Here is a 20,188-nt window from a genome sequence, read left to right on the forward strand (position 1 = left end):
TCTTTTTGAATTTTTGAAACAAAGTTCTTTCATTTAAAAAAAACGTTTATTACATTCATTGTTGATTACCATTTGTGCCATGTTTTAACAGCAGAAATCCTGACGCTGTGTTTGACAGACATGAATTTAATGAGGATTTTATAATCACTTTCACCAGTAAAGAAAAATTAATTTAAAAATGATCATGAAAATTCCTTAATGCCATATGAAAAAAAGGTTGAAATAATTTATGACCAGAAATTCAGATGATAATTGATCAAGTATTTATGAATAATTCTTGCAGTGTCAGTCATCTTGAGCTATTATATATCAAAGGGGCAGGCGAAACTTGTCAGTGTGATTTGAAAGAACCCCAAATTTTGTGACATTTGTTGTCTAAAATTTTTCATCAAAGGCGATGAAAGGGCTGAAAAGAAGCTAAATTCAGCTGTACAGGAAGTGATTATGTAGATCATGCACAACATTGGCTTATAATCTCTTTAGTCTATAGGAATCATTGATGAACGATTAGTGACAGTTTCAATTGGTCACTTACAGTACAACATGTCATTAGCTCATCTGGTCATAGCCAAGTAAGCTTCTGTTAAGTCATCATGGACTGTTGAGTCATCATGGACTGTTACGTCATCATGGACTGTTAAGTCCATCATCTGTTGCTCAGCAATTCTTTATTACCACGCTGGAAGCCATATTTTTATCCAACTCTAGTTTGACTTGGAATATGAGCTTGTATTGTCAGGACCTTGAAATATTTTAATGTCCAACCCAGCACACTCGTGTGCAGTAATTTAAAAACATTTTGGCAAATATTTTTGAAGATCTTTTTCTGATAATGAGCCCTAGTTCCCACTTTTTAGTAAAACATTCCCTATGTACTTTCTTTTTACACATGTTTGTATCAAATCAACATTTTCACTTGTATGTACATCAAAGTTTTCAATAACGTAACTAAAGCTGTAAAAATGTTAGGAAATGTCTGCAGGGTACCCATCAGTCCTAATGATAGGTTACTGAGGTCCTCGAACATTAAATGAACGTTTAACTCTTTACCTTCTGCTGATGCATATATGTGACCATAAAAATAGCCTTGTAACCCCAGAGACACATATACAAGCAGTTAAAAATACTCTCTGTCCCAGCTGCCTCATACATGTTTCTGGCCAAGGGTTGGATAAACCCAGATACACACATAAACGTTTCATATTAAAACTTTGTATTGGATCAAATTACAAACATCCATTCTTTTTAAAATATTTAGCTAATGAAAATAGTCCTTACATAAAATGATGAACATATTTTAGTAGTAGTTTTACAGCATATAAGCAGGAAATTCTATTGAAAATGAGGTCAATTGTGACAGTAAATCAAAATGGCAACATTCATGTATTCCGACGATTCTCATGAAAGTTTTGAAGGATTTTAAAGTGATGACATTGCAATGATATTGATTTTAATCAGATTCAGGATGAAGGATCAGACATTAGTATAGGTCTTATTTCGACACCTGACATTTCAGATTTATCTGAATCCGAGGATGAAACGCGCAGTGATAAAATCTGGTCGGAACATGTCTAAACCGGTAAACGTGGATGACTTCATAGCAGTTTCAGGGCCAACATTTATTTTAGAAGAAAATGCAAGTGAAATAGATTTCTTTTTATGTGCTTCAGGCAGTATCATAAAAAATGAACAAATCTTCAATAAAATAGTGGACACGTTGTGCAAAATTGTGTGAAAAAATTAATATAATGTACATTATAAACACAAACAGATATCTTGAGATATATTTTTAAAAATAAATATGTGAATATAAACATTGATTCCTGTGGATTATATGTAATTGTTGGTGGAAATGAGTGGCATAAAACATTGGTGTTTAAAATTTTATTTTTCATTAAATTACAAAGTTTGCATGGGACAAGATTTATATAGAAAATGTAGACAGCATGTGCAGTTGCTCCAGAAGCTCTCACTCAGGCAGCCATTATGATGCTGTGGGGTTCAGCCTACAAACAGCTGCTAGAAGGCAGGCTGCTTATCAGGTTTGTACTTGCAGAAGGTAGAGAGTTAAAATGCTTTGTTCTAGGTTCATACATGCCAAACCCCAGAGTGGTATAAGCGTAATTGTTACTAAGTTTGGAAAAAGCATAATCTGAGCATAAAAAGAGTAATCTATATATTGCATGCCATAATTACAGAAAACCATATGAATTACTTACATTTAATTTTGCGAATTACCTGAATCTACAGTTACTTTGCAATTCTTGTCACAAATCAGCTTAATCCATATAGATTAGTTAAGAATATGGACACAAAATGTTGCATTATTTTTTACACAGCATCAATTTTAAATAGTCTACATGACTAACTTTTGCAGAATGGTTGTAATGTCAAGTCCACAAATTCTGAATGAGACATTGCATGCATAAAAATTAATCTTTCACAATTTTTAAAGCACTATTGATTTGTCCTTTTCTTGACAGAACAAATTTAAGATTATCCCTATCCTCTACAATTTTTCAATTGTATAACATATAGGAATAATTTCAATAAAGCCCATTTTGCTAACTGTTTGGCACTATTTATTCCAACTAGTTGTCGGTTCATCCTTCCATTGATCTGTTTAAACTTGAAATAAAATAGGTAAAATGAACTTTGAAGAAGGTTTGGGTGAGAGTATGGAGTAAAGTATTTTTCAATAAATAGGAATACAGACTATATATATTCCTTCTTTATTATGCATATTATTTTGTATTTTTTGCTTCCTAGTATTATAAAATATTATTTGATTGAATATAGTAGGAATCCATGCATAGCGTATCATGTGCTGAAAAATGGCGTTAAACCCCACAACAACAACACTACTACTTACTGGAATTGTCTCCCACCCCATTAAAGAATTTGGTTCTTGAAGTGTATCAGTAAGTATTCTTGGATTTCAGCCAGGTTTGTTATGTTGCTTTATATTAATGAGACCTTGAATGCGTCAGTAGCTTCCTTAACCAGAATTATAATGACCCTGATTGCCTGACTTCTTGACCAGCTTTTGAAACTTATAAAAATGACTAAGGCTAGAAATGGTCAACATTATTATCATGATTATCTTCATCCGGAAACGTGTGATAAAAATCTCTGTGTGATTAGGATTTTTAACATAGCTTTAACAATTTTTCAGTCATATTGCTACGATGTCTGCAGTGTGGCAGTTTATAGTGATGTCTAGCACTGGGGCATCATGCTGCAGACATTTAGCTTGATGTCCCACCCAGTCGCATTATCCTGACGCCAGGCAGACCAGTCCTAAAACTAACCTCTTAATACTGAGCGCCTAGCGAGGCAGCTGTTAGTGCCTTTTTTGTAAGTCGTTGGTATGACTTGGCTGGGTTTCAAACCCACGAACTCCGGCTTGCGAGGTGGACGCTCTAACCACTTGACCACTGGAGAGGTGATAAAAATCTAAGTAATAGATAATACAAAAGTGTTATCATTGCTGCAGTTCTAATACTGTAAGTTTCCTGTGCATCTTCCACTTCAGAAACATTCATATTATCAGGCAGCCAGGTCGGCATGTTTGTGAATACACAAACTGCCAGAATTTCAAGTGTTCAGATAAGGTGTTCGTTACTGTTGATCACTGTTGGGTAAGATGGGGTCAGGGGCAAAAAAACATGTTCATCTTGAGTAAGTAGTATTTATCACATTTGGATGACTTTTCAATATTTGGCCAGTCATTGAGGGAAACAAAACATGGAAGAGGTTTTAACATATACTGATGACATTTCAACTTTGGACAAAATATGGTGGTGCTCTACAGTTTTGTATTTTGCATAGGGTTAGAATTTTACTTACTGGTTATCTTGGCTATTTAAAAAGGGACCTTGTATATCTTGGGTATTGCTAAAAGAACTTTTAATTCTCCCTTTTATGGTGTATGATTGATGTGTGTAATATAGGTTATAGAACATATAGCTTGGGCTTAATTCAGATGTGCATGGTCCAGGACTGGAGATGAAAATCCTTTAATAAAGATGATTTATGTGGTTTGACTTTTTTTTTTACCCATATGCACTAAAAAATTTAAAAAATTGTATTTCAACACAGCACTAGCCTTTGTTCAGAAGGGCCGATGTTTTGCTAGATGTTTGGGATCTGTGACAAATGCATCAGGTCAGAGTCTGGGTTCACAATAACTTTGAAAACTGAGCATATCTGATCCCTGCAGCATAACAGTCATTGGACTCATCAAGGCAAAAAAAGAGAGCCAGAATTCAAGCCGATGAGCAGTTTTAACACATTAACCCCTAGCGACGACTTTACGGGGCAGGAGGTAGTAGCCTACTGCCGAGCTCTGTAGTGTCATGGTCACGCATGATACACTAACGTGAATGGTATTATAGAAAGGTAGACAATGATACCAAATAATCTGGAATATCTAGTTGCACTACAAAATACAGATAGAAAAACCTCCTTTTTTGGACCCGACTTTTTTTATGCAAAATTCGCCTGTGGTCGGAATCCCATTTTGTGTCTGGATTTTAGACTTTTTGGTCTCATATCTAAGGCAGACCAGTATGAACTGCAAACAGACAGATGAGCCTTTGCAAAAAGTAGGATAAGATGGGCATTTGGAATAAAGAGTGGTCTCCATACGAAAATAATGGCTCTGTTTAGCAAAAAAAAAACAAAAACAAAAAAAACAAGTCCAATTTTTACCCTTCTGCTCATGCGCAAATCAAATAGCCAACGAAAAATGATGTTTCCAACACAATTAGGCAGTATGTTATTGAAAGATGACCAGGAATTTGGTGTTTTCGAGTCTAGTCAGAAATAGCTTTCAAAATGTGTTTCCTACTTGATTTTCAGGCAAAAATGGCAAAAACCTCCAGGGGTTAATGTGTTAAGTAGTTTTAAAACAAAAAAAATATATTGTTTAAATACACAACAAAAATATTAGTTATATAATGTGACTAAAGCCAATAAGGCAATTCCCTTGCCAGAAGCATCTGAACAGTCTACATTTGTTCAAAATCTTGTTGATGGTTTCACGTCATCAGAAATAATCTGAGCTCATATGACAAGCCATTGTTGGATATGTTAGTGCTTTGATCTGCCACTGCTGTCACAAATGACGAATTTTCAGTAGTATGTATAATTTCACTGATAAATAAAATATTAATTACTATATATTTAGTTATAACATTGGATATTGGTTAGTTGGTTTACTTTTATTGACTATCATACTGAGGAAATTAGAGCTATTTACACTTTCAAAAGAATACATGGAGGCAGGACTTTTATTGAATATGTAAACCTTAGGTTACAAGTGTGACATTCTACTACTACGCTGCCTTGGCCCCACATAAAATACTTTGTTAATAGATTATTATTATTATTATTATTATTATTAATAGTTTTCATTGCCTCTCTGTTGGAGAGCTTTTCAAGGGAAATAACATTTTAGCATTTGGTTTATGATAAAGTATGTTGAGAATGGTTCTCTTTGATGTTTTTGTAAGTTTTTGCAAATCAATTTGTAAAAATTTTTTCTTTAACAATATTTCCATGTAGGATGATTTTATTGTTGTAATGTCAGAATTATAGTCAAAACCATTATCATGGCAATGGTGCTCGTTCTTGACACTTGTGACCTTTGAGGAATAATTTTGTCAGAAAGAAAGAAAACTGGGAGATGTGCCATGGTCAGCCAGTTTTGATGTAAAAAAATCTGTTTCAAGTCATTCAGCAAGAGGTGGGAGCCACAGTAGCTGAGTAGAGCACCAGACTCTCAATCCAAAGGTTGCAGGTTTGATATCCACCCAGGTCAGCCTGGGTGTGTACTTGGGAAAGGCACTTGCCTCCCATTTCCTTGGAATAATATTGCTTATAATGTTGTAAACATGTCATTAAACCAACAAAACAAAGTCGAGAAGAGGTTCCATTGAGCTGCTACTTATTGTTGTCTATATTTTTCTCCTTTAAGGTTATTGTTGAACATGGCAAACCAGTTCCACAAGGATATCGGCTTTTGGCACCTGGTGCTATTGTTGCTGTTCCAGAAATGTGGTATGAATTAACTATGAGTCGGTGTAAAGGAAAATCGGCATCCTACACATTAACGGCAGTCACTAATGGCTTAATTCGACCTTGGGAAGTACGGAAAGGCGGGACTTCAGCATATGATGGGACACCCTTGGAACCTGTGATTGATGCCTTGAAATGTAAGCATCAAACTTTGTTTTGACCTGCCACTTTGATGTGGGTGAAGATCTTGCACTCTTTTTTTGAGGATCAGATGTGACATAAGTTTTACTTTTTCTAATAAGATTGATGTAAAATTTTAAGATGTCTTTATTTATCCTCAACTTCATGATCAGCCAAAATATGGGTCACTTTTGTTATGGGGTGTTTAACATGGAACGGGGCCAATGTATAATCACTGTAGCTGGTCTTTCTCACCATCCAATATGACAGGCATTTGGATCAATTTGAGCTTTTCTTTATTAATACTCTGTCGATTGAATCAGTTGGTTGAAATATTTGAAAAATGAGAACCACTTGGACGAAACATACCAAACACTTGGGACAAATAGCTACTTATTTTGTAAGTGCTACAAAAGACTTCCCAAAACATTGCTTTGTAGCAAAAATAGGGGCAAAAACTCTGATCATACCATATTTTCTGCTCCTAATTTTGCTATTAGCAATGTTTTGTCAAAATGATGTAATGTGCCAAAGACAGGAGCCCAGGTGTCTGTGATTTCTTAAAACACTTAGACCAGTTGCTGCACCTAAAGTTAGTGTCATAAAGACCAAGGTATTCTGAATGCTTTTGGCATAATGTGGTGAGATTGCAGATGAGGCAACGCTGGATTTTTGTTTATATGGAGCTCAGAAATGCATTCCTTTCATTACTTCCTTCATGGACACATTTCTAGTTCTTGTTGTGCCGGTAGATGTAGATTAAAGTCTTGACCTCACTTACTGTTTTTGACCAAGATGTAAAAGAGTACCAGCATCTGCTTGGTTAATCAGCAATTAACAACTGGTTTCCTATCTGCAGAGATGTTCACTCCTTGTCCCTCTATGCCATAAACGTTATAATCAACATCAGTCTTAGGAGACACTTAACAACTCAGGAAGACATTAAAGGCTGAGATTCATATTTGCCTGGTAGCCCACAAGTTTATGGGATGCAGGAGGTTGTGGGTTCGATCTCTGGCCGGGTCATACCAAAGACTTACAAAAATGGTACTAACAGCTGCCTCGCTTGGCGTTCAGCATCAAGAGGTCGGTGTTGGGACTGGTTGGCCTGGTGTCAGGATAATGTGACTGGATGGGACATCATGCTACATGTGTGTGACATGATGCCCCAATGATATACATACTATAAACTGCCACACTGCAGACATTGTAGTGATATGACTAAAAAATTTAAAAAAATCCAAATCACACACACTACGCTTTGTTTAAGAATCAGTGACCTGTTGGGAATTGTTTCATTATCGTGTTATTAAAATGAGGTGTGTAAAGCCCATTGTTAGTTACTGAATCATTGTTTGGCTTCAACTACTTTCAATTCATAACTGCTTATTAGTGATCCCAAGTACCACTGACCAATTATATTGCAAGCCACATGTGAATTGTCTTGACACCAGTCTGTAATTATTTCTTGAAACAAATGAAATTTAACAAATCAGTTAGTGCAAAGCAATGTCAGCTTGACACTGGACTACATGAATGCAAGTACCATAAACCAATTTTTAGATAACAAAAACTTTTCTGCATACTCGTTCCTGGGCTGAGGAAGTGCACATTTGCATCTTAAGAGTAAATCTGAGTTTATTTTCTACACAGCATGTCCCAAAATGGCAGTACAGTCCTACCCACTTGTATCGACATCACTTATGTTGACAAGCTGCCTATTTTGACAAAAAGGCAAAGTCCCAGTCCCTAGGTCTACTACAACTTCCAAACTTGTCATGCTTATGTCAACATCGAGATAAAAAAATAAATGTACATGTCGACAGAAGCCCTTGGTCCCAGCTTGAACAGTTAGTTGATCTTGCCGCCAGGCTTTAATGTCGCGGTCGGATAAAAAAACAGGCTTTTGTTTGGTCCTATAAAGTTGGCCTCTTGAGGCGACTTAAATCAAAGCAATGAAATCTGATCGATTCTTGCATTTTCCCAAGTGATCGGTGATTAAAACAACTTTATTGTGCTGTGTAAGTTTCCTTTTTAACTTCATTTAGCATGTGTCAATTAACTTTTTTTAGCATGTGTCAATGTATACAATATTATGCCTTCATTAATCATATCAGCCGCATATCTCTTGTTCGTTTTTATGTAATTTTAACGATGAACCCAGGCAGAGTCATACCAAAGACTTATAAAAATGGCACTTGGCAGCTGCCTCATTTGGCAGTCAGTATTGAGGTTAGTATTAGGATTGGTCAGCCTGGTGGCAGGGACAATGTAACTAGTTCTTTCGTAAAAGTACAAGCAGTGTGACCGCTTTGTTGACCTAAGTGGATATAGTGGCATCCACAGATACAGGATGCCACAGGTTCAAAATCCGGCAGAGACATACTAAAGACTTACAAGAAATGGTACTAGCAGCTGCTTCGCTTTGACCTCAGCATTAAGAGGTCAGTGTTAGGACTAGTCAGCCTGGTGTCAGGATATTGTGACTGGGTGGTACATGATGCTACACATCTGCAGCATGATGCCCCTGTGCTAGAGATGACTATAAACTGCCACACTGCAGACATCGTAGCCCTATGACTTAATTTGTGAAAGCTACATTAAAAATATAAATCTCGCACACCTGCATTGTAATGAGGAAGTATGTACAGTGAGGACAGGCACGAGTAAATGTTTTAAGTCACTAATCCCATGGATGAATGCTGGGAATATATTCCCAAGAGGAGAGCCATTGTATCACCTCCAGTGTCAGCATTGGCATGACCAGAATCCACACGCAACATTATCACCATGCATCTCTGTTAATATCACACCTTTGCAATAATACAAGGTCACTGTGACATTTATTTCACATTTCTTAATGAATTTTGCTTGTAGGTCATGCCCAAATAGTTTTTTTGGTACTCCGTGTACGTACTGTTATATCCAGAATATTTAAACTTGTTGAGGGGATGCATCTACTGCTTTTATTCCTTTAGCATTCCTGCTGTTAGGTCATGCCCAGGACGGAGTCAAGGGGTCTCGCGGTTATGCCTTTTGATAATATTATCAACAGCTTGAATAGGGGCGCATTTCTTAAAAATCGGTTCTTGGTGTTTCTTTAAATATTAAAAAGTTGTCACAATTCTAAAAATGTATCTTCATATTCCTTTTTTAACAAAATTGAATAGGTATGGACATGCTGTTTAAATTTGTATGCAGATTTTATTTCTTTTAAGTGAAACAGTTTGTCTTTTTGTGCAAATTAGCTCTTTTAAATGCTTTTTTAAGATTATTTTAATTTTTTGTCTCCCTATATTGATACCAATTTGTGAATTTGGCTTAGTAAATGGTGCTGTACCATTAAGGCAGCAACATTTACATGTGTAAACAGCATGGTTAAATTTACTACCTTTAAACTGAACATGTGCAAGATTGGCAAATATAAATAACTGTATGTGACCGTCATTGACACAGGAATTTCATATATTTCGTTGACACAGGAATTACCCATCATATATTTCATTGACACAGGAAATACCCATCGTATATTTCATTGACACAGGAATTTCATTGACACAGGAATTGCACATGTATTTCATTGACACAGGAATTACCCATCATATATTTCATTGACAGGAATTACCCATCATATTTTTCATTGATACAGGAATTACCCATCATATATTTCATTGACACAGGAATTACCCATCATATATTTCATTGACAGGAATTTCCCATCATAAATTTCATTGACAGGAATTACCCATCATATATTTCCACAGCTCTGCTTATGATATTATATAGTCCGATATTTGTTTAATTATTTTCTTAAAATATGTATCTATGATTTTTACAATGACATCGTCAGAAAAAAAATGGAAGTTAATGAGGATGGGTTATAGTGCACATTGTACATTAGGTTGAGTTAACATTTGACTTGTATCATTTTATTTTTTTAAAAATTTTCACATTTGTAAGTCACTGCATCGTTACAGTCACTATATATCTTACAAAAGTATCCCATGGCATGTCTACGTAGCAAGCCCAACTCCAGTACAGATTTTTCATCATGTACATATACGTGTCACTAGGAAATAGTATCACAACAATCCTAGTGAGATTTAACTGAAATTCAATAAAGGCATGTCTTGCAAATTGAATCCTCATAAATAAGATGCAAAAGATGTACAGCATATTAAACATTCATAAGTTGAGTGATGCATTGTGTGCACATTATACTAGACGTCAGCTGTTCCATAAGCGCAATGAGAGGAAGCAAGGGAGTTTCTAATCATTCTGATTAAATGACATCGTTTTGGTTATTTTAACCATGTTCACAAAACGTTGCAGCCTTGTATTGCATTAAAGCGATTTGCCTCTCCTGAGTAATATACAAGTTTAAATGCAAGAGCCCTAATGTGAGGCTGGAGACCAAAATATTGTTTTTAGTCGAATGAGACAGGCAGACAATATCTTGAATATCAGCTACAATGAATAATAAATACTGGTATCATTGCATCATACTTTTTCAGTATTACTGCAAAAGGATGTATGCCTTGTTTGGTGTAGAAACCATCACAAACTGGTCATATTTGATCTTGAATTTTGTCAACTTTGTACCATTCAAACTAGTGTCAAATTTGTTACATTCAAACTAGTGTCAACTTTGTACCATTCAAACTAGTGTCAAATTTGTTACATTCAAACTAGTGTCAACTTTGTACCATTCAAACTAGTGTCAACTTTGTACCATTCAAACTAGTGTCAAATTTGTTACATTTAATGAAGGTCTTACCTGAAAACCACTTGCAAGAGAAAGTATGGGTATCATTTTATTGACAGGATTGTTATTTTGCATGTGTCCACGTGAAGTTGGTGAATTTAGATGGGTCTCCATTGCACTTTTGCATGGACAGTTGTGAAATTTGATGGGTGTATTGATCATAGAGGGTATAGCTTACCAGAAGCAAAAGGGAGTTGCAGCAACCTACTGTTCGCATTTTACTGATGTTACTGCTTAATTGGATTAACTAGTGAGGCAAAGGATTCTATGGATTTATTGTTAAAAGCAGGATTTTATCCGTGTTGTTCCTAATAAATAAAATAAAGCCTTCATCCTGTCAGAAGTCTGCATTGATGCATATATATGAATCTATGTGAAAGATCTTCACCCACACAAGTGCTTTGATCAGTTTGGTAAAAAAAAATTCTAAGAAATAGTTATATTTTATAATTTACCAATCAATGGCATGATTGACATTTCCCCATATAGATATTTTTTTTGCTCTCATCTTGTGAAGCACCACACACACATACATTGTGTGTGTGTGTGTGTGTGTAACACATACAGACACACACATGTACACAGCTGATGCTCAGTTCATGCCATAGATATGTACCTGTGATTATGGCATAAATTGGTATCAATTTAAAGTAATTTTCCTAATAGGATATATGTAAATGAAGAAATCCTCTGGTATTATTCCTCAAAGTTTTCAAGTAATGATTATTTTTATGCATAATTTTGAAACAAATTTATATATATAATAATTCATTGCATTGATTAGTGATGTCTCATGCACATGCATGAGCTGTTATTTCTTGATTAAAAATGGTCTTAAAATGAAATCATGTAAATCAAATTGGTGTATAGCAAGCATCACCTGTTTGCGTGTTTGTGTAGATGTATATACATACATACAGCTCACTTTCACTGTAGAACCCTTTGTTATAATTGAGCGTCTACTCCAGTTTTAAATTACAAACAAGCTAAAATGTCTGCTTTTTCATATTTATGAGCAAAAATTTGTATATGTCTGCCATATAATGGAGTGTATTATGTTAAGATGATGTCCATTTGTCTATCAGTCCATCCATCCATCCATCCATACATCTGTTTGATGGTTGCTAGTTTCATTTTGACAGAATAACTGAGTTTGGTATCTACCCAAAAAATGCAGTCACCACACTGCATTTGGCGTGTACTTCAGGTAAGGTAGAAGCCAATTGAATTTTGGTGTCAAAAGGTCAAAGTATAATGTCACTTATTGAAAGAGTTTATAGTTTTAACATTAGCTTTATCATGCAGAGGAAAGACAACACAGGTTTTTCACCATCTACAGTTACCAAACTGTCGATCACTTGCTATTGGGGCAAGGAAGAAACCTATCAGTTTTGGAATTGGTTGGTCAAAGATCCATGTCATTCTGACAGAAAGTAGAAAAATGCATGATAAATTGAGTTCACCATCATCTGTGGTTATCAAACTTTGTGGATGGCCTGCACTTCAGCCAGAGAAATACCCTTTAGAATTTGGAATGAAATGGTCATAGTTAAAGACAGAAAATAAAAATGGTTTCTGCACAATATCATTAGTTCCACATCACATACCACATGGCTTGCATTTTGGGTTCGGAAAAAGCGTGTTGATTTGGGGGTCAAAAAGTTAAAGGTCAGCATTACTAACCAGAAGAAGAATTTTGTTTTAAAAAGGTATCCACACAGTGACATTAGTTCTGCATCACAGACCTGGACCAAACTTTGTGCAGTACTTAGGGTCAAGAAGCCTATCAATTTTAGGTTCCAAAGGTCAAATTCAGTGTGACAAAGAAGAAAAATGATTCTAACCAAAAATGTTAATTGGGTGCATAATTGGGTCATTCACGATACTATTCTAATGAAAATATATTATTCAAGATTGTCACAACTTAAACAAAGTTCTTCAGTCAAGCTGCTTTTGTTTCTGAATGCTACTTTATATTCTGACAGTGTATCTTTGATGAGATCTGATGATGATACCCATGTGTCATTGTATCTTTGATGAGATCTGATGATACCCATGTGTCAATGTATCTTTGATGAGATCTGATGATACCATGTATCTTTGATGAGGTCTGATGACGATACCCATGTGTCAGTGTATCTTTGATGAGATCTGATGATGATACCCATGTATCAATGTATCGTTGATGAGATCTGATGATACCCATGTGTCAGCGTATCTTTGAGGAGATCTGATGATACCCATGTGTCAGTGTATCTTTGATGAGGTCTGATGACGATACCCATGTGTCAGTGTATCTTTGATGAGATCTGATGATACCCATGTGTCAATGAATCTTTGATGAGATCTGATGATACCATGTATCTTTGATGAGGTCTGATGACGATACCCATGTGTCAGTGTATCTTTGATGAGATCTGATGATGATACCCATGTGTCAATGTATCGTTGATGAGATCTGATGATACCCATGTGTCAGCGTATCTTTGAGGAGATCTGATGATACCCATGTGTCAGTGTATCTTTGATGAGGTCTGATGACGATACCCATGTGTCAGTGTATCTTTGAGGAGATCTGATGATACCCATGTGTCAATGTATCTTTGATGAGATCTGATGATACCATGTATCTTTGATGAGGTCTGATGACGATACCCATGTGTCAGTGTATCTTTGATGAGATCTGATGATGATACCCATGTGTCAATGTATCGTTGATGAGATCTGATGATACCCATGTGTCAGCGTATCTTTGAGGAGATCTGATGATACCCATGTGTCAGTGTATCTTTGATGAGGTCTGATGACGATACCCATGTGTCAGTGTATCTTTAATGATATCTGATGATACCCATGTGTCAGTGTATCTATGAAGAGATCTGATGATATCCATGTGTCAGTGAACAGTAGGTTTGTTAGAATAAGACTAGTGGATCTTGAATGCAGAAGGCTTGCAGTCAGTTTTTCCCAATACAAACTGTATGCATTATGCGGTCACCAGGCAGAGCAATGGTCATGATATGGCTGCTGATGAGAATATTGTAAATATAAAATCCATCAACCCTTCATATTCAGACTTGGCACACAAATTCTACATGTATGCAAGGCAGTACATTTAAACTTGTATACTCGAAGTCCATATGGCTGATCCACTACGTTTACCTAGTAGGCACCATTCCAGTGTGCTATTAATAGCAATTAAAACTATACATATTAGCATATTGGGGTGAACTCTGTGATTTCAGAGTTGACTTACACTAATGATATTATTTATGGAGGCAATCTGAAATTTCTGATGTCATTAAGACTTTACTAGATGCAAGCTTGATTTTTGCATGTGTTCTCAATGAGTAAACACCAGTTTTGAAGAAAAGAAACTAATGGGGAAAAAGTTGTTGCATTTTTCAAGTTAATATTGACTAAATGGGGGTTTCACTGGCTTGAGTTTGAACTATATTGGTCATGAATATAGGTTTTGGTATAATATGGAAGAAAACAAGGAGCCCAGTGCTGAGTACTTACATTGAGCTGTAAACATTCCAAACATGTGATGAGTATGGATTCAAAACAATAGAACAGAAAGTTTCAATAGAATAAATTTATTTTCAGTATATGATTTTTTTTTAAAATTTATGTGTAAACTTTTAATGAGGTGACTGGTTTTTTTTCTTTCATTAAAGAAACGCTGTTGTCTTGATTTCATCCATGGGAGTGGTTTCTTCTCCAACTCCCCATTTCCTGATGTTTTGCATTAAACTATAGTTGGTACATAATGCAATCAGCAGTAATGGATCCTAGTTACTGCATTGTAGTGGTGGAGAGCTGTATGTATACATGTATGTGTGCTTAATAAAAAAAATGCTGCTTTTGCTCATTCATATATATATATATATATATATATATATATATATATATATATATATATATATATATATATATATATATATATGAATGAATGAATGAATGAAGCAGTATTATTTTTTCATTGGGCATCTATATCATTTCAACGATAGATTAATCATGCCAGTGATGACGATCAACCGCATCAGCTTTCTCATGCTTGGGTTCTCTTGGCTAACACAGTACTTTATTTTGATTAGTTAAGATGTATCTGCAGTAAGAGACTGTTTCCTCCTTACTGACTATGAGGACACTCTATCTATTTTGTGAGGTAAAAAATTCTCAGATATTCTGCCAAGTACTGTAGTGGCCTGGTTGGTGATATGTTTTCAGTGAGGTGGTGAGGTACAAGAAACTGTATTACTTTAAGAAGCACCAATGGATGACCATTAAGCTTTTCATGTGCCAGCACAGGGAAGGACGCCAGGCACTACATCAGGACAAAAGATTGTAAATTTAACGTCTGAAATAGGGCCTTGTGTCAAATATTTGTTTGCAATATTCACAGGGTTGCACACATGTACGTGTCATGTTTAGGGCCATACACATGTATAATGTGTCATGTTTAGGGCCATACACATGTATAATGTGTCATGTTAAGGGCCATACACATGTATAATGTGTCATGTTTAGGGCCATACACATGTATAATGTGTCATGTTTAGGGCCATACACATGTATAATGTGTCATGTTCAGGGCCGTACACTTGATAATTCAGATAACAGTTTAACCCACATTTGTACAGGTGGTAAATATGAGCACTGAAGCAAAATAAGTGAACTTTGAACCTTGGTTTGTTAAATATGGAATTGAAAACAACCCAACCAATCCACAATGGCTTTAGATGATATTTAGGGTGAATAGATCTGGAAGACTTGGGGGTGGGGGGGGAGGGGCTAGACCACCAGTCTTGGTGATTTAACTTGGCAGAATTAAGAAAGTATTCAGAAAAGTATATACTTTGTACCTTTAGAAAAAGGACCTGCAGAGAAAGCCAACCATTAGATTGTGTATTACAACCCTTTGTCTGCAAAGGTGGTTCCAAGTTGCATTTGAGGAAGGAGAACAGCCCACACTGACTGTGATTGGCATAGATTGCATGTTGTCTTATGGGCATGGGCATCATGGTCTATAATTCTTACAGTTGGAAGGGCTAAGACTGTAATAGTCTTTGTTTTTGTTTTAAAGTTGTTTTATCATCAACCTTGAGCCAGTGATGGGAATGATTTATTACAGGTTCATTTAAAATATTTATCAAACAGTAAATTATATTAATTTTAGCAGGAATTTGTTGGATAACAAGAATTTTAATTCATATTTATACTTAAAAGGGAAACAGACTCTTTCTTTCACCTGGAACTTGAATTAATAAACTGAGTGAATGGAAATATATGCTGTTATTTTGAATCAAATCCATGATTAAGTTCAAACATTCATGTCATTTGTTGGGACTACTACAAAATTTGCCATGGTGGATATAGGTTAACATCATTAAGTTGCTTCCAGTGCGCATTATTGATACATGGGTCTGCCAATTTACTGTTGGCATAATGTTCATTTTGAAACTGTTCAAAAACAAATCACAGAACAGATGTTAGACAATATTGTACAAAATGAAGATGAATTCAGATTACGGAGATGTACAAAGAACCCGTTCTTCAATGCTGTCAGATTGTTTGCAGCCTCCAACGAGAACATTTAACTTCATCAAGATTACTTTAAGAGATACATCACAAAAACTTTAACATTTAGTATGTTAATTTTAAACTTGTACCATATATACTCTCTTATAAGTTTAGTCAAACTGCAAACAACAGATCCTGATTTGCTATAGCATGATGTTCCTGCAGATCAGGGTCTATGTTTGTTCTACTGATTATTCCTAACAAACTGCCCAGACCCACATATGCCATCACATTATGCAATGGAAGGTCTGGGTCTGTGCAATTTGCATTTGGACTGGACTTGTGAGTATATACGTGTACACTATTTTCTCACATGAAATAAATTTATATTCAGATTAAACCCAAACTTTCCAACAGTTAATAAATCTTCGAGTCACCATTTTAACTGACTGTGACATTGTCACTTAACTTTGATGGATTAACAGTATCAACTCTCTGGACAATTGCTGCTTTCACAGGTGAAGAGCTTGGAGATACAGCAACATCATGTGCATTGATAAAGTGGACAGTTGTGGTAAAGAAAGTGAGAAATTATCCCTTACAAATTGATTTTTCCTCACATTTAAGATTTAATAAAATCAGTTTGTCACAAGAAGTTCATTTTCCTTTAATTTTGCAAATATTTTACACAAATTAAAACTGTTTGGGTTGTTTCCATGGTATACATACAAAAATGTAGATACTTACACAAGCTATACCAGTCTGATAAAAGAAAATGAAGTGGAAGTCGTTTTATCGTTGTCAGTGTTTATTGTTAATAGGAGTTATATTACACTTTGTGCAGTTTCTTTACTTTGGAAACACAAAGTATCGTGTTTAAGGTCCAGTTCTGTTAGGATAATGCATTATCATTGACATCATTTTAATCCGCACAAAAGTAACAAAACCTTAAAGTCTTGGACTTTGCATTATATCTGGAAAGTTTAATAAGGGACTTTTGAATTGCACATGGTTCATGCAGCAGTTTTCTATCTTGTTTCAGTTTTGCCTCTTGATTGGCTTGTCCCTGGCAGATATGAAAAAAAAGTATATGCCAGGGACTCAACATATTTACGTTTTACATTCTGTGACCATTATGTTTTCATGGAATCAGTTTTCTTTTCTCCACACAATGTAACCAGCTCACTGAACTTGTTAATTTTCAATGGAGAAGCAAATCTCTGCTTTTACAAATCTGAAAAAATAAGAATGCCTTTACCAATGTTAACCCCAGTCCAGTTTTAAATAATTTACATGCTAGGTCCCTTGGGCTTATCGGGGGGTCAGGGTGGGGTTAGATGCTGTAATTCAACATCGCATGTAAGCTGATGATTTAAATTGGTTCAAGTGTACTTGTAGTGCTGGTAGCACTGGCTCATCCTTGCTCACTGGCTTAATTTAATACTTTAAATAGACTTCGTGTGAAGATCCTTGTGTTTTTATTAGCTTTATTGGTCATAGACCAAAAGGGTTTATGGGATGGTCTGTTCATTGTCTATCGGTTTGCAAAAGTTTGTTGTGGCTACTCCTAAACTACATAGAGGATTGCCTTGAAACTTTACACAAACATTCATCCCATGGTCTGATTGGTCCTAAATTTAAAAAATTGCAGCTAAGACATCCAATATGGCAGCCACAGCAGCAGTGTTGAAAATCTCGTTTTTGCTACTTCTCCTGATTGGATGGTCCGTATCAACCTTGGGGTTTTCACTGAAGATTTCTTGTGATGTTAAGTTGGGCCTAAATGAAGATGGTGCCCATCTCAGATGTCCAATATTGTTGCCATGGCAGCCATTTAAAAAAATATTGTCACATCTATTTGAATAGAAAGTCCTATTGACATAGAGTTTTCACCAGAAGATATTTTATGATGTCAGTTTGGTCCAAGATGCAAATGGTGCTGATCTGATGTCCATTATAGCCACCACAGCAGTCATCTGGAAAATATTGTTATTGTTACTTCTCCTAAATGGAAAGTCCTATCTTGAAAATATTATCTCTACTCCTCTCCAAATTGATATTTAGCAGTAGAAGGCTTCTTATGATACCTAGTTAGTCCAAAATTAAAATTGTGCTAGTTATACAGCCAATACAGAGATGCTGCTTGGGTGCAAGATAGTACAAATCATGCCAAAATTGCAGAGAACAGTGATGCACAAGAACTCCTGTACATTTAAAGTCGAGTTCATGAAAATATTCTCTGTGCAGTATACAATTTCTAGTTAACTATTCAGCATTAAAGTGCTTGTAATGACACAACTCACACCAATAGAGAGGTGTTGTAGCACATGTTGTGACATTTTTTAAGGTTGGCAGCTGTTTACACATCTGGGTTCTTCAGCTTGAATGCTTTCAGAGCAAAGTTTGATTGGCATTTTGGGCCCTGGAACAAGCATTCTGTTTTAGTTTGAACCTAGTTTGAACCTCAGTTCAAAGAAGTTTTACAAATGCATGCTTAAAATACAGGATACCTAGAAAACCTAAAATGGCTGATTACCAGTATGGTTCGTCTTCAGATGTCGAGTTTGTTCAGCACTTATAGAGCACTATAAGGGTTGACATAAACTGAATCAATTATGATCTAAAAAGGAAATTAGGTAGTAAAAATATTTATTCAAAATACTTTTATTTGAACAAGCAGACAGACACTGAATGACTTTAAACCATAATACAACATTATGGAACAGATCAGAAATCTGGCATGATAGTAAAGCACAGATACAAGAATGTGAAACTTTCACAGTGATTATGTTAGTGAAATTTTTTTGGGGGGAGCAGAAGTATTCAAAAGATAATACTTGTGAGCTGCAGAAAATTGTACACAACAACTATAAAGAATAGCTTCCCAACTATGCTAACTATGTTTATGACACTGCATTCAGCACAGAACAGTATGCATGCACAGATAAGGAACAGATTAAGCCCAGAAAAAGTCAACAGTTTAATGCTTAAGACAACTTCTTTAAAGATTTTGATTGCAATAGAGCTCTAACATTGTGGAGCAGGAAGATGGACTGATCTTGAAATATTTGATATATATTGATCTATGGCTGTTCTCCCCTTTTTTTCCAACTTCCCCATTGCTTTGGTGATATAGGGGGAGCTCCTACCACCACTCTTAGATAATGTTGTTGGCATCTCTGCATTATGGCTGCCATTACTGTCTCAAAAATCTTGTCACTACTCTTTCTGAATGCATGATCATTATAAAAAGGGACATGCACCAAAAGATGTCTAATGGTGTCCATTTTGTCCTAATGAAAATGGTACAAAACTTGATTACAATACGATTACCTCAGGGGCTTGAGTGGCCGAGTGGTCTAAAGCGCTCACCGTTATGGATCACTGCCATCTCACCTTTGCCTGCGTGGGTTCGAGTCGCGGGCTCGGCTAATGTGGTGATGTGAGAAAGCTTGCCGGTAGCTTCTCGTGGGTCGGTGGTTCCTTCCAGGGTTTTCCCCGGTTCTTCCTCCTCCATTAATACTGGCCGCCATGTATAGCCTATATTGTGCTGAAAAATGGTGTTAAAAATATCTTTTTGCTTGGTAGAGTGTCAGGCTCTTTGATGGACTATTATTTATATGTAATTCAGTTTGGTGTTTTGAGGCACAACATCATCAGTGAGTTAGTTGGTGGTGAGGCATTTGGAATTAATTG

The 20,188-nt window shown here is 35.8% G+C and overlaps 1 protein-coding gene across 28 annotated transcripts in view; it reads left to right on the plus strand.

Moving 5' to 3' along the window:
* Positions 1–20,188, plus strand: part of LOC149784917 (uncharacterized) — a 121,999-nt gene that overhangs the window by 46,517 nt on the left and 55,294 nt on the right. For 27 of the 28 annotated variants that reach the window (XR_016425326.1, XR_016425330.1, XR_016425327.1 and 24 more), the window contains exon 6: positions 5,981–6,218. The exons of the other annotated variant lie outside the window; for it this stretch is intronic. Coding sequence is in view for 22 of the 27 variants with exons in the window: in XM_089978539.1 (XP_089834665.1) it covers positions 5,981–6,218 (238 nt within the window). In the remaining 5 variants the exon portion in view is untranslated. The remainder of the gene's footprint in view (positions 1–5,980; positions 6,219–20,188) is intronic. 28 annotated transcript variants of the gene reach the window in all.

The sequence above is a fragment of the Sinohyriopsis cumingii genome, chromosome 13, assembly GCF_028554795.1.
Source record: "Sinohyriopsis cumingii isolate HCF-2022 chromosome 13, ASM2855479v2, whole genome shotgun sequence".
Lineage (NCBI taxonomy): Eukaryota > Metazoa > Mollusca > Bivalvia > Unionida > Unionidae > Sinohyriopsis > Sinohyriopsis cumingii.